Source organism: Netta rufina (assembly GCF_964035555.1).
Source record: "Netta rufina genome assembly, chromosome: 17".
NCBI lineage: Eukaryota > Metazoa > Chordata > Aves > Anseriformes > Anatidae > Netta > Netta rufina.
Genome location: NC_140141.1, coordinates 13,193,096 through 13,208,601, shown reverse-complemented (window position 1 = coordinate 13,208,601; position 15,506 = coordinate 13,193,096). Strand labels below are relative to the sequence as shown.

General features: G+C 46.8%; 1 protein-coding gene across 3 annotated transcripts; it reads right to left on the bottom strand.

The window, feature by feature from the left end:
• Positions 1-1,455: 1,455 nt before the first annotated feature.
• TMEM120B (transmembrane protein 120B) lies at positions 1,456-15,146 on the bottom strand. 3 transcript variants are annotated; one of them, XR_014618920.1, is made up of 13 exons: positions 14,974-15,146; positions 12,511-12,629; positions 10,925-11,041; positions 9,893-9,952; positions 9,184-9,279; positions 8,036-8,125; positions 5,948-6,013; positions 5,031-5,092; positions 4,691-4,783; positions 4,181-4,245; positions 3,944-4,016; positions 2,826-3,112; positions 1,456-1,545 (listed from the first exon to the last, which is right to left on the bottom strand). XR_014618920.1 is itself a non-coding variant. In XM_084297207.1 (12 exons), exons 1-12 carry the CDS (start codon positions 15,040-15,042, stop codon positions 2,999-3,001), a joined length of 1,020 nt encoding a protein of 339 aa, XP_084153333.1. In that variant the 5' UTR covers positions 15,043-15,146; the 3' UTR covers positions 1,823-2,998. The 3 variants fall into 3 exon arrangements, 1 of the variants encoding a protein (XP_084153333.1); XR_014618921.1 differs by having other exon boundaries at positions 3,948-4,016; XM_084297207.1 differs by lacking the exon at positions 1,456-1,545 and having other exon boundaries at positions 1,823-3,112; positions 3,948-4,016.
• Between the last annotated feature and the right edge of the window lie 360 nt (positions 15,147-15,506).

Genomic DNA, 15,506 nt, shown 5'->3' with positions numbered 1-15,506 from the left:
TCTGTCTGCCTTTTGCTCCCAACTGCAAACCACCACCACCGGTGAGGTCTTGGATTCACTATTTAAATTGCAATGAACAGTGACTGCTACTATGGCTTCTGTTTTTTTCCTCTGCAAAATTGTGGCATATTGTAAGTACAATTTACAGTCTTTTTCAAGGAGAAAAGACACATCTTCCAGAAGTTTTGTTAGAGCAGCCCATCCAGCACCTTGGAAGAGACGGGAATTAAGTTTGGTATTAGCGTTCTCTAATTGACTTGGTGGCAGTGCTGTGAGTTAGCCTCAAGTTGCCACCACAGGGCACAGCCAAAGCATCCACTCCCTGTGAGCCTGCTTTGTAGAGCTGATCCTTCAGATGCCTCCTTGCAAGGCCCAGCACTGTAACAGAAAGTGGCCTTTATCTTTGGATATGCATTGGTTGCTCCAATTCAAACATAGAGCACCAGAGAAAATAATTTACAGCATGCAAAGAGTACTCCAGTCAGCTACTATTTATAAAATAAAAGCAGTTTTTTACAATAAACTTATATAGCTTATTTAATATGACATGCAAATGTTGGTGTATGCTAGGGAGAGGGGAAATACTTGGCTGTGTAACTCACGTTCAGTAACTGTTGAAATCTTCTCTCTACAACTGTAAATTACATTTTCCCTTTTGTTACGAAGTTGTCAGTTGTCTGTTTGAGGATGATGGATGCTCCCACTGAAAAACCCAGCACATGTGCCTCAAATTTCCTGGTTCTTTTGCACGGTCTCTTGCAGTGAGATCTCAGATTTCAGGTTCAGTCGCTAGTCTGTAGCCACTGTAAACCAAAGCTGGGAGGGTGAAGGAGGTTTCTACAGTACAGGTGTTAAAAGTTTTCTTTCTGAGGCAAACTCCTGCCCATCCTTAGGGAAAGACAGACTTTGATTTTCTGATTCTATGACTTGCCTAACAGTTACAATACACACTCTTTTGTCAGGAAGCTTGGGCATTGTATGCCAGGGATCTACTGTTACACAAATGCTTCCATGTAGAGCCTGATAACTGCACATCATTCAGATTTCATGCAATTTTATCCTCTGCTGGTTATGTGACCAGCTGGTGGAAAATTCTTTTCGAATGATTCATCATTTTAGATATGGGATAGACCTTGATCTTGGAAATGTCAGTTTTTTCTCCCTAACTTGCTTTGAATTAACTAAGGCACATGGATCCCTACAAGCTTAAAATGATTTTTTTTTTCTTTTTAAAAAAGATCAGTTTCTGCACCTCTTTGATAACTACAGAAAAAAAATCCACGAATTGTGCAACCGTTTCTCCACAAGAAGACATTTGTCAGTGAAAGACACAGAACCACACATGACCTTACCCAGTAAGCAACTGAAACATTGAGATGCAGGAAGTTACCACATGTACCCTCAGCTCCACGGCTGGAATCTTTCCTTGCTTTTACAATCCGAGATTGTCATGCTGCAGAATTCAAGTTACTTGCCATGTGCAGAGCTCCCTCACCCCTGGAGTACCAGGTCCACTGCTCAGATCCAGCAGGTTCCAGCATTGCTCTCAAAATAAAATAATTTACATTTCATAAATGGAGAGTTCAAAGACAAAGTAAAAATCAACACATGGTATGCAGAAGTCAGAAGTTAATGTAGCAAGATACAGCCCAGCTAGCGTGAAAGTTGTTCAAAATATGCAAACGGCAATTTATTGTTCATGCCCACAGGACAGACACTGTAAAGGTAATTTTGCTAGCCTTGCAGCAACAAAATAACTAATGAAACCATTTAAAGTATATAGTGCATATGTATTTCTTCATGAGCACACTTAGTGGGAGAAGGACATAATTTTCAGATCACCCTGCCAAAGCCATTTGCCCAGTCTGGGCCTTGTGCTAGCTCCAGGGAAGGCAGCATAGCTGAGAAATGGGCTGCACAAGGCAGCTCACAAACCTGCAGCTGGGTTTCAGGAGCTGCAGATGTTAAAGCCCCAAAACAAGCTTATTCAACTAAATTCAAGAAGCAGGAGTTCAGTGGGATGGGAGTCAGTATTTCTCCTCAGCTGTCCTTCCAAACAAGTGTTTACATTCTCTTAACGCTTGGTACAAGTACAGTACTTAAATGAAGCATTTCATACTTCTGCTTAGCCTCTCTTCACCTTTCCAGAATGGCACTGGGAGCAAAGAAGTACCGAAAATGGGAACTGAAGTGCAACTGCACCTACTGCCACTGATCAAGACTATTTTCAGAAAAAATGCTGTCTCAAAAGAACCACTGAAAGGGCAGTGTGTTGGCTATTAAAAAGGGGATAAAGCAGTTGCAAATTACAGGTTATTTTCAGGTGTTTTCTAGGCTTGGGCAGATTACCTGATCTCCCTGGAAGAGGGCTAGCAGACTTCCCTGCCATTTCATAACTGTTTTTGCTTGCTTATTTTAGAGGATTTCTCTTCTTTAAATAGCTTTTTAAAAGTGTATATAGCAGCAGTATGGTACAAAGATGGGCATTTTTTTCACAGTACACATAGGTTAGTATTGCCACTGAAAATAAGCTTTAAACAAATGCTTTTGAAAACAGCATTCAGTTTGTATTACTGAGCAATCTGGAGTGTTCATAAAGCTTTAAAAATCCAATACCCAGAGTTTAAATAATAAAACTGGAAAGTGTTAAATACCATTCCAGGACTGGAATTACAGTAAATCCCACATTCCCCCAATGCTGGCTTTTTGCCAGGCAGGTGCATGCTGCTATATATACACACAGAAAAACCAAATGCAAACACGTTTTGTATTAAATATACATAAATAGCAGGACTGCAGACTGGAGAGCCATGCTTGCTTAATACTGAGTCTGTGCTGGAAGAGTCCACATCCTTCACCAAGCATGGGGACAGACGAGTCCTTCCAAGTCCGTTCACAGCGTAGCAGAGGTTTAGGAGGCGCCGTCCAACGCCGAGCACCTGCTGCAGGCGCTGGGACACCGAGTTCCCATGTTGGCACCCAGCACACCCTGGTAGATTCACAGCTTCTTCACTTTGTCTTTGTTCTTCTGCAACTTAGTGTGCACCACTTTGAGAGTAGTGAGGAAGTTCCCGAGGAAGAGCAGCAGAAACGTGAAAGCCAACACACAAACCTGAGGAAATGGGGGAAGAGAAAACAAACAGAAAAGGTTAAAAAAAAAAAATTAAAAAAGGTGAGTGTAAGCAGGCTCTGATGGGGTCTGGTTAGCAAGTCCAGGGATCTGTTATTACAGCAGGAAAGAAGATCGGAGGCAAACACACACCCACGCATCTAGTTCTGATAAATGGGAACTATATTTTATCATGATTAAGTAGCATTTATTGCTTTTTAATATTATGGCATGGTTCATTTTTAAAATTATTTCCATTCAACATCTGGACTCTTACAGACAGGAAAATCAAATTATTACATCCAATCTATTGGATTAGCATTATGTGACAAAGTGAGCACGCAAGCTACAGCAGGATTTGACCAAAATAAAGGTTATCTGCACCACTATGGATGTGACATGGTCAAATGCACCATCATCTGTGATCAGTCTGGCTCTACAGAAGTAACTGGATAGCTAGAAAATGGGTAGATATGTTTAATGGGTGAGAGCAACTAAGAAAAGACGCGGAAGGGACACTAACATTGGGGCAGTAAAGTGGATAATGTATTTTTGAACTGATTCATTGTCTTTTTACTTTTGTTACCTTGTTTTTAAGCACCTAACCCATGATTTAACCATAAAAAAGAGCCACCAACTCGGCAGCCACTGCTGTTAAATGCCCATGTACATGAAAAACATGGCAAGATATTTACCCAAATGAATATTCTTTCCCCTACGCTTTCTGCTTTACATTTTGTGTGGTCACCCATGGGTGCAAGTTTCCATACAGTATTGCACAATTATTTAGAACCCCTCTTCCCCTGCTGTGTTTTTTCTGAGCAGAACCAACACCCACCTGCCATTCTTTGCACTCCTTATGCCTTGACAATCCAAAAAGTGTGATTGCATTATATAGCTGCCAGAACTAAAAAAGAAAAAAAAAAAAAATTATCAGCAAAAATTTAGAATTGTTTGACACAGGTATGCGTGATCCGAAGCACCTTGTTACCGTACTGCAACCACAGCACCACCAGCACACCCTCCCCAGGCCCCACATGGCAAAGGAAGGAACAGAACAGCCCAACTTACATGCCCAAAGAACAAGAATGGAAGGAGAAACGTCAGCCCCCGCCACATCCAGGACTGAAATCCTTCTGCAACAGGTTAACAGAAGAGAGGGAGTTAGCACAGACAAGCCAGGACGCATCCCAAGCTGCAGCTCATCCCAACCAGACCTCCCCATAAGGATTATTCCTCTGCTGCTCAGCAATAATCAGCTAGGTTAGAATCAAAACTTGAAGGGGTGGTAATGGGAGGAAGATGAAGATGGAGATGAACAACACAACCATCTTAATGCCCTCAAGAGTTGATGGAAATCAGAGAACTCCATTTCCACTCCTCAGGACCCAAGGAGAATGATAAAAGACTCGCCACCATTTCTGCCTTTGTACCAGAGGCAGCAGGGCAGGGGGGTAACAGCTGTGCAAATCTGAAATCTCTGATGGCCACAAAGCCATCTCGGTATCACTGGCTCTCAAACCTGCCCCTTCTGTCTGACAGAACCCCATTTTGCAAACAAAGCATTGCAGACAACCTCACCTACAGTAAGGTCCAAGTGGTTTCTTTCCCCCAAAGCACGGAGTCTATAAAGGCAGCCCCTTTGATAATAATATTGTAGGAACTGAACGCAACCTGGAGAAGAAATGGAAGCATCATTGCACTGGCTATTCAGAAGTATCAGAAACATTATTAAAATAGTTTGATATATTTCATCCAATAGCATTTAATTATTGTTTATGATTGTCTATCTGTTGTATGATACTGTTTATAGTTGCACAGTGTAATACTCCAGTATTTAAGCAGCAGATCTGTTTTCTTCTAAGCGTACCAGGTAGAAAACTATTTTAGCCCATGAAATACCAAGGTAAGATATACTCACTCTGAAATATTGAAAATGCTAAAAATTGACTGCGAAACATTTGATACATGAGTCCATCTGGCCTGAAAGCAAAATACAAAGGAAGTCTATTTGTTTGATGAAAAGCATACAATGCAGCGCCCAGCCCCTTGTCAGCCACAAATCCCATTAGAAAATGAAATCAGCAGCTGGTGCCCAGCCCACTCCATCCCATCCGGAGTCCAGAAAGGGTGCTACAGCCTCACATCACTGCCCTGGCAGGCAGCAAACGGTCTGATTGATTAGGCTGCCCCCTCTTATTGATTTCCCTGTTGCAGTTTCCTCTAGGCAGCAATCAAAGCCATTCAGCAGCATCCACATTACGAATTAAAGCAGTGGAGCAGAGGTGCTCGTGCTCCTTATCTTAACACCAGCTCAGGATACAGACGTTTTGCTGCAGCAACTGTATGATCTCCTTAGAGATTCAGAACAAAAACACATTTTAAAACAATTTTTACTTATTAACTTATCAGTTCATGCCAAACAAAGCTGAAGTGGGTCATGCAGGAACCACACACAGGGTGCGTTGCTGTGTTGTTTCACCAACACCACCACACTGGAATGTAACTTGCTTTTTTTGCTTTATAGTTTGTTTACAGTCTGGGTGATAAGGCACCAAAAAATTCATTTGGCGTCACTCTCCCTCTCTGAAGAGAAATGCTGCTTGTTTTGCTCAGCTTATACAGAAATACAAATCGGGAGACATTTTTTTTAAAACCAGCAGTGTAAAAACAAACTTGCAGAGTGTTGTATTTATCACTGAAAACATCCGTACCATCAGACAAGTGTGATGCTTCGCTATGTGCCTGGGCAGACACAGCTACGTGGTCACACTGGATTAATATGCTCAGATGACGCACACATTTTAAAGCACCATGAGCAGGAGAAAGCAAACTCACCACGTTAACATTACTCCAGACAGGAATGTGGAGACATAGTGATGAGACACCCACCAGCCCTTGATCCTGAACAGAAGAAAATATGGCAGTTAGACGAAGAACATGAATTTCAACTTTAGGTCTGGCTTTAAAGACAAAAAATAATCCTGACTAGATCGTGGATAAATAAATGGCCCAAAGCAAACAAACAAAAACTAAGTTGGTGGCAACAAAGGACTTGCCAAGAAACCAAGAAGGGACAGCAGGAGTTTGTTACCAGATGACAAGCAGGGGCAGCCGAGGCAGCCCACGGCAACCAGAGGTTTCTCTGCTGGACACAGGGAAGCCAATTTCTGTCCTTGCAAACTTTTCCTTTGCACCTCCCAGAGCTCGCCGTGTTCAGCTCTCACATGCCTGCACTGCCTCAAGCTCCGTGATCAGTGGGGAGATGCCTCCCTCATTTTTAGTGGCTAGCTGTGACACCAGCAAACTGCACAGAAATAATTTTCTTTTACAAATGCCATGGGCTGGATGGAGCACACTGGCTGCTGCCACCCCATCTCCATCACGGCTGCTCCCCAGGACCGGTACCAGGCACATGCACTGCGAGTGAGACACATCAGAAGCCTCGTTAATTAATGCCACAGGGAGCTGCAAGCGTTGCAGCAGCAGCCACTCACCCAGCAGCAAGCCTGCATGCAGACTCACGCCTGGGAAGAGATGTGGTGATGGCTGTGGTTTACCCACGCCCTGTGCCAGCCCATCTGGATGATGAAAAGCGGGGACACAACCTTCAGGTTACTGCTCAGATCTATGACAAGGCTCCAGGTCAGGCTACGCAAGTGCAAATTTAAGCAACTTCTTCAAGCTCCCCCAGAGTGAAAGCAAGAGGCACAGCAGGGGCAGGACGAGTGATCGCTCTCCACAGCCAGGACAAGGACTCCCTCCCCAGGCTGCTGGGGAAGTCAGAAGACGCCCTGAAATTCCTGCTGCTCCAAGGGCTTGTGGGAGGAGGGAAGGGACAACAGCGCCAGAAAGGCAACTGCAGCTAGAGCAGGAAGAGCCGGCTTGAGGTTTGCTTCATTTTGATTTTTCCTATAACTTCTCTGGGCTCACCCACGCCCTGAGAAGGGTTCGCACACCCAGCGGTCCTTGCACCATCACCAGTGCCAGCCTCCTCTGATGGGCTGCCCTGCTGGGAGCACCCAAGCTCCTCAAGAGCTGCATGTGGGGCTATGCAACTAATCAGGTAAACGTCTCAGAAGAAAAGCTGGACTTCTCCTTCCAGCATTCTCTTGCTCCAGTAATGCTCAGGATGCACTTGATAACCCCGTATGCTGCATGAGCAGTGAGCTCAGTGCCAAAATGCAATGGGAATAGGAGAGTGGAAAATCTGATCTGATTTATTCAGAAAATCTGAATAAAAATCCAGATAAAAGAGGGGTGGTTTAGGATGCTCCTACTAAGGGTGTCATAAAAAATGAGGGCTTGGAGCAAGGATCACCCTTCAGTTTACTTCTCCCAACACTTAACTCGTGTTCCCAGCTCTTTATACAATTATTTCCTCTTAGCCACCAATTTTCCTTTGACACAACTGTAATTTAGTCAAACACTTCAGGACACGCTGCAGTGACCCGCAGAGCAATCACGGTGACCACATGGCACAAACCAGAGTGACTCAGCTCCTGCTCCCTTTTTCTCACAAGCTTATGCCAGCGTACCAACATACCTACAGGTACCACTACAGACACGAGAAGGTACAAAGTCAGCATCTGGGTTGGTCATGTCACTGAAAACACGCACAATTACATCCCAGATACACAGATTACATCTACAACTAACCCATAGCTACCAAAAACATCCAACACCCTGGACCAAGAAATTATGGACTTGCAGAATCTGTGCCTTCTCCTCCCTACGCAAGTCCCAGACAGCCACATCTGCCCTTAGAAGAAACTGTAGAGAGGAACAGGGACAACAGACCCTGCAGAGAGGGATCAACATCTCAGATTTGCTGGGCTTCAGCACCAAACTGAATCTGCTTTTGTTGCTTGTTTTAATTTTATGGACATTTCATGCTTTAAATAGTTTCTGCAGGTGGCACAGTACCTTGATCCATTGCTAATAAGAATACTTTCCCGTATCGTCAGCGTGCAGTAATACCACACTAACAGAAAGTTAAACACTTCATCTGTCACCCTGTTAAAAAGAAAAAAGCACGGTAAAAAGAAATCCTGTTAATTACAGAAAAACATTTCAAAACCCCTATTTTCCCTCCCTTCCCTTGGGAGGATGAAAGCCTGCCCAAGTAAGGTCATGGACACAAAGCCCCTGTCCTGGGAATCTCTAATCCACACGCAGAGCCACAGGTATTGGCACCGCTGCCAAGTTGAGAGTCCTTTACCCTGGGAAGTGCCCAATGATATAACGCCGCAGAGCTTTAGCCGATAAGCAGGTATGCAGAGATGACATTAATTCCTTCTGAAGGAGAGAAAACACCATGGAAGCACCAGATGATCCAATTTAGAGAAGCATTTCCAGGCTAATTCAATGAGATCTCTATAAATCCAATCAACTAAAAGAACAGAAGAGCATTACACTCTGGGGGTAAAAGGAGTCTTTATTTTGCCACTGCAGCCCCGTGAAGCCACAGGGATCTGGGGCAGCCTCCATATAAGACAGCACCAGTCCCTGGTACAATCCACAGAGACGTTGATGGAAGGGTCCAGCTAAAACACCTGGCTGGTTTTTGTTTTTGTCTTTCTTTTTTTTTTTTTTTTAGCAAAACTGAATAGTGGAGGCTTGCTGGTGATACGTTATTGTGACCTAAAGATTACATTTCTGGTTTAACCATTTGATGCAAACGCTCTCTTGTGTGGTGTTTGCGACCCCAGAGCTGCAGCACGGTGCTGGTACCTACCTGGGACAACCTGCAAACAAAACACACCACTCTTTCCCAAGCACAATGCAACACCAGAAAAACAGCAGATCAGGATTATCGTGTTGTGCTTTCTGTTGGTTATAACAAACTCCTAAAATGTTAATCAAGAAAAAACAAGCAGCTAAAATACAGGTCCTGCCTGCACTGAGAAACAGGTACACAAGATCCCCTGCTGGGGAAACCACAACTATTCAAAGCCCAAATACAGCCTGCACCCATCTCCTGGTCTCTGGCAATTAGTTCAAATGAATCAGCTGCTAATCCAGCACATTTGTATTCAAAACACTTGGTTGAAAGTAAAAAAATGCAGGCTTACCTGTAGTGAAGAATAAACCTGCAGGCCACAGCCCCGAGTAACAAGATGATTGTGAGATAAAGTTTGAACTTCTCATACTCATCTTTGTAGGCGAACCTGGAAGGAAAAAAGCACAGAGCAGGGAACGTCACGCATCACATGGGTGTAAATGAAGGTTTTACTGAATGTGGCTTCACTTTTTTTCAACCCAGATACAAATCCACATCACAAACCAAAAGACAAGAGATTTTGTTTAAAACATTTAGAAAATCAGCTAGCAGTGATGAAAAGCAGCATTTCACCTGCATGACCGTGATGCTGCAAAACAACTCAACAGTTTCAGTCCCTAAGAGCTGGTTTCTAGGTTGCCAGGTTAAGCAGCAGCAGCTCTCTTTATTTCTCATATTTATATAAAGAGAAATCTCCATTTTCTGGAGCCCTGCATGCCTGGAACTCACAATATTATTTTTGTTTATTATTTTTTGTTGCAAAACCCAGCTGAATCTCCCTTATAACTAAGGCAACAGCCCTGACTGGGCTTAAAAGTGACTGAGGGACAAAACCCACTGGAGTTTTACAGGAAGCTTTAGTTTGGCCTGTCTCAGTCTGACTTACCTGATCCTGACAGATGACCTTGAAACAGGTCTAAGAGAAAACCATTCCTGTCCCTGGACTTCAGCAAACACCCCCTGCTAGCCCCAAATGCGCCCATATGGAAACGCTCACTTACTTTGCTTGGTTACTCAGGAGGGTTACATTCACATTTCCCAGCACGAGATTTAAGTACAAACTGGAAGACAAAAAACAAGACCCACATTAAGTCTTGTTTGCTCTGACCACCACAGCTGACACAGATCAGAGCTGAAGAGATCATTTTAGCGGCCCAAGACGCATTTTGCTGTAGGTTTTTAATTAAAGCAAACTGGAAATACAGACCACCAAAGAAGATTTAAATGCAGGAAGTTCAGTCAGCATTTCCAAGAAGTTAGAGAAAAGGTTTCTTTTCCTGGTCCCTTTTCCATGCTATGGTCTAAGGGTGAGATAATTATTATACACTATCAGAAAATAAAAAGAACGTGGAGAAACTGGAAGAAAAGTTTCCAGCAGAGCACTCCACCCGCAATGCTGCAGCACCTTTTACCATCTTCTTGATTTCACATCATTTCCCCACTCCAGGGTATTTCCACCCAAAACGCTCATCTCACCACACAGACACAGAAGCAGCAGACTTGGGAAGGGGAAAGGAACAAATCAAGGGTAGAAATCAAGTCCCTTGGCTCGGTTTACTCCGCATCAGCATCTCCTGACCGCCAGGGTTGCACAGCCCTTGACAACTGAACAAAATACATCCCAGCAACCCCACTTAAAGCGAAGTACAAACGTTAAGTCAGTTGAAAGCAATATTTGGGAGGAAGAAAAATTAAATAAATGAAAAAGGGGGGAAATTTCATACTGATTGTCTTTGAAAAACTAGCACAGGAAAATGTCACTGTGGAACAGTGAATTCCATGAGCTCTCACAGATGCAGATTTAACTACTATTTTAACAAGAAAACCTGTGCCTACACACAGCACATTTACATACACTTCCAGCTAATGAATTCTGTGTACAACTGACACAGCAGCTCAGCAAGAGATTTATGACTAATCCAGTTGTACATGTATTTCTTCAGCATGCACATTATCCTGCGGGAACAACACCGCTGTGAACACTCAAAGATCAGCTTTCCTGGAGTGCGTGCCCCTCCTGGCAAAGCACTTACCCGTTCTTCTTTGGCAAGTAGGCTTCCATGTCAAAGAAGGCATTTTGCCTCTCTTTGATCTGGGTGCTGATCTGCTGTATGAGAGCAAATTCTTCAGGAGTAGCTCTGGGCTTGCACCTGCAAAAACACGGAAACAAGATCTTCCCCTTTATATTTTTACCTCCTTTTTATTTAAGGGAAAAGGACTTTGTCAGAAAGTTCATGCTGGTAAAAAGCTATCTGTAAATTTATGCCATTGTGCACTTCTCTCCTGTTTTTCCATAGCAACATTTGGCTTAGCCCTGATATTATTTCGCTGCCTGTTTTGTGTCATCATGGGTTATTTCACCTGCCTGGTGTACAAACCAGCTTCTTTCACCTCAGCTCAGTGTCAGCACTCTGCACCTCTTCCACTGGGAAGCTGTTCAGGCACACTGTGCTGTTTTTGTAGGAGCACCTTCCACTTCGGAAAGTTTGCGTGCGGTTTCAGGCACTGCCCTTACAGCATCCAAACTGATCCTCCCCAAACTCCCTTTGGGGTTGGAAAGCCTCTAAGCCCAGACCCCATAAACTCCTCACGAAGGACAAAAGCTCACTGTACGGCCTCTAAAAACAAAACAAAAAAGACCTCACGCATCCTTCTGAGCCACCACTGAAAGGATGTCAAACTCATTTAAACCGAAAGGTTGATGCAGCCCCCACGCAATCAATGGCAGCTTGGACAGAGGACAGCAGCTGGGGGAAGGGACCTCCAATTTGCTTTTCTTGCTGCCCTCGCGCTGCTGAAATCAGGCATTTTAGGAAGGCCAGGGGGTGCAGCTGGGCAGTGCTGGGCTAGAGGAGGGCTCTGCGTGATCCTACCTTTCACCATTGCTGTTCTACCTGCAGAGAAAGGATTTACAAGCTAAGTTTGTGGCAACCAGCCCTCCAAATCCCCCAAACTGCCTGCCTGCAGACACCACCATCACACACAACACACAAAAAAGACTGCAGGGAGCAGAGGCATCAGCCTGTGCCTCCCTGGAGACCCCAAAGTTATCCCCGATAACCCCACAAGGCTTGAGATCCAGGGGATGTTCAGAAGTCTTGGCCAGGCCCAGCTCAGCAAAACTTTTCATTGAGGCTGCAGCTCTCCAGGCATAAAACATCTCAGGATGTAACAAACGCACAGCTGATGATTTACTTGCAAATTGCAGCTTTACCAATTAATGTAAAATAGAGAGCAGAGGGGTGAGCATAGGGAGGTCAGCAAGTTGTGGTGTTTGAGGTCTGTACGCAAGGAACTGAGCTGGTGGCTCCCGGTGAGCAGCCTCACAGACAGAGCCAGTCCCTGCTGCAAATCCTGCACCTACTGCAGGCATGCAAACCCAGTCGGCCTCCCCCAAAGATTTACCGGGTCTTCTTTATTTATAGGACTCAATCCCTCGTGTGGTTACAAACATTTTACCTGACTGCGATAAATGGAAGTGACTCAAGATTTATATGGAGCAAAATTGCCCCTGTGACGCAGACTACATATCAAACTGCTAAAAACCCAAACATTTCTACCCTTTGGGAAGCAGAAACATTCCAGTCCTGCCTCCTCCCCCCTTCAGACCTCCCCTTACCGTTGCAGGCTGTGCTTCAGATCCCTTAAAGTCTTCTTCTGCCGGTGTATGGAGCTGCTGCAGGCCGTCTGCAAGCTGGTGACTTCCTCCAGTTTCTGCCTGTAAACTTTGTGCGTTTCCTGCAGGAGAAGAAGAGAGGTTTGGTAGGACGAGCCCTTCTGGGTTACGGGTGGCATTGGATTCTCACATGTGAGGGAAGCAAGCCCTGTTTTTTGGGGAGTTAACAGGCACCCAGGGAGGGGTTTCCCATGGCAGCCCATTCCAGCAGCCTCCAATCCATCAGGCAGACAACCAAGGGCTGATACCAAACCAGCACAGCTCAAAGAACACTAACAAAAGTTCTTGCAAAAGAGAGAGCATCCTCTCCCCATTCATCTCATTTCCTCTTCCTACCAAGCTTTCCCCATCTGGGACTTTCTTCTTCCCAGCCCACCCTGTGACAAAGCAGATGTTTGATCTGTTTGATCCCATCCATCCCCTGTAAATGGGGGGGAGGGGGAGAAATCACAGCTCAGGAACTCTGATTTCACTGCCAGATTCAATCTGGAAAAAAAGAGGAAAGGAGATGAGGACCCAGAGGAAGAAGTTAAAAAAAAAAAAAAAAAAAAAAAAAAAACATTATAGAAGTGACCACAAAACCTTGGCATTTAGACAAGCCTCCTGGCCACTGTGGCCACGCCAAGCCCCATGACTTGCTGCTCCAGCACAGCCCACTGCTTCCTCCAGCACATCCAAAACCATGCCACAGCTCGCCCAGCAGAGAAAAGGATGCAACGGGCCCAGGAGGTCCCGGACCCTGCATTCAACCCGCTCCAACACTGCAGGGAGGTGCACAAGGACTTCGTTAGCAACTAAAGCCGACATGGAGGATTCCACACCATGAACAAACCCGTACAAGTTCAGTCCCTGTCCGGGCATGCTGTGGTTTGCATCAGGGCCCTCTGAAAGCCAGACCCCTTATCATCACGTGGAAGTTCAACATTAGCCCTGGTTTAAGGAGAAAAATATTCTTTTTAAGAGCTAGAACTCAGAAGACAGTTTGCAGAGTCAGTGTCAAGGAGGGAACAGAGGGGTTAAATGCCCATTTGCTTTATCTACCAGCACATCTCAGGTAACACCACAAAAAACTGCTGCCAGTTCTCCTTAGGCATAAACACAGCGCTAAAGCCACACAAAACAAATCTTTGCTCTCCTCCTCGCTAGGACCTGGCTGTTCATTATTTACAGCAGCGATATAAAACAAGCTCCACTAGCCCATCCGAAAACCTCACTGACCAACCTAACCGTGTCCAGGCACCGCAGCGCCCATCACCGCAGGATCGGTTTGGTTCTGCTGAGAACCCCGGGGCTCAGCGGATCGCCCAGCAGCTCCTTCTGCTTCTCTGCACGTCCTGCAACCGTGTCCTTGGAAAGGCTGCTGAAAGGGGTAAGAAGCTCTTTGCCGAAAAAGCTCAACTATTTATTGGAAATGCAAACACGCCAAGTTGAGAACTGGTGAACTCTACCGCTAGCCAAAAACATCAGGATAATGATGTAAAGGTGATGCTGGTATTTAGAACGACACAACATTTGATACTTCAGTTATTTATTCATCAAGAGCAGTGACTGCACACAAAGGGGACCCGCTGGCAGCACAAGGAGCTGTCTTTACCCTAACACAGACAATCCACAGGCCAAATACCCTCCTGCAGGGTCAGGCGTGGCCACAGCTCTCCACCTAGGAAGCATCGTGCCTTGAAAAATAGAGGTCCTGTATACCAAAGAGAGAGATATTTTTGTCCCAAGTCTACGAGCTCCCCAGGAGGGGACATGGGAGCCATCCCTGCACTCTGGCATACAAGTTTTGCAGAGCTGGGGCCGTGACTGCCCGGTTTGCCTGCAGACCAAGGGCAGGCACATCCAACACCACCACCGCTGCCTTCGTGTGTTCACACGTAGGGTTCAATTAATAAGTCACTGCGGGACAACTGGCGTTTTCCCACAGCACAAAGGGGCCACAGGCAGGGTTACGAAGCCGCAGCCGTCCCTGCCCCAAAACCTCAACACCCCACAGCCCCGAGCTCTTCCTCAGGCTCCTGCTGGAGGGCGAGGCACTGTCCCAGCGACACAAACCTCGCCAAAACCACACACAACCCTGCCACCTCAGGCGGTGTGTCGGGGACAGGAGCTAAACCATCCACCGTGAGATGAGCTGAAGCGTCTCCGTGAGGAGCCACAGCACAGCCGTTGGGGTTTGGGGATCGCCTTGAGGATGCCTGTGTGAGGCGTGAGGGGGCGTGAAGGGATGTGAGGGGACGCGAGGGGACGATGTGCTTGAGGGGGACACGGACACACACCCGGGTGGCGCTGCCACCTCACGGCCGGGCTCCTCGCGCTCCCCCCCCCCCCCCCCCCCCCCCCCTCCTTCCCGCCCTCTCCCCTCAGGGGCCGTTCCCGCCGCCTGCCCCTCAGCGCGCGCCTCACCTGGAGCTGCCGGAACTCCTCCTCCAGCTCCCGCCACTCGCCGCAGCAGCGCTCCAGCTGCACCCTCATGGCGCGGTGCAATGCGGCGCAAGGCGGGAGGCGGGAAAGGGGTGTGGGGGGGGCGGTGGCGGTGCAAGGCGGCGCGAGCTCCGCCGGCGCGAGCCCGCAGCCGGGGCCGCGGGGGCCACGCGCGCCCCCTGACGTCATCGCGCGGGGCTGGGCGCGGCGCTGAGGCGGTGCTGAGGCTCCCGCTCCGCCCTCCCCCCCCTGAGGCGATGGCGGCGCTGAGGCAGAGCCCGGCCCCGCGCAGCCCCCGGGGATTAAAAGCTCCTCGGTAGGCTCCAAGGGGGCGCTGGTGGAGTCGATGTGCCCCGGGGATGTGTCCCGCAAAGGGATCTGGTGGCTGAGGGGATTCAACGGGGTGTTGGGGGCTAGGGGAGCTGGTTGGGGATAGGGCGCAGGCGGTTGTCACGGCGGGGAAGATGGCGAGGGGCTGGGGTCAGGGCGCTCCACATCGTGAGTGTCAGGGGAAA

What these genes read in the sequence shown, in the direction of transcription:
- TMEM120B (XM_084297207.1), bottom strand. Translation starts at nt 15,042, where the DNA reads ATGAGGGTGCAGCTGGAGCGCTGCTGCGGCGAGTGGCGGGAGCTGGAG. An exon ending in CTGAAGCACAGCCTGCAACG is followed by an intron (nt 11,042 to 12,510) that starts GTAAGGGGAGGT and finishes GTGTTTTTGCAG; the next exon opens with GTGCAAGCCCAGAGCTACTC. An exon ending in AGGAGTGCAAAGAATGGCAG is followed by an intron (nt 3,113 to 3,947) that starts GTGGGTGTTGGT and finishes CCATTTCCTCAG; the next exon opens with GTTTGTGTGTTGGCTTTCAC.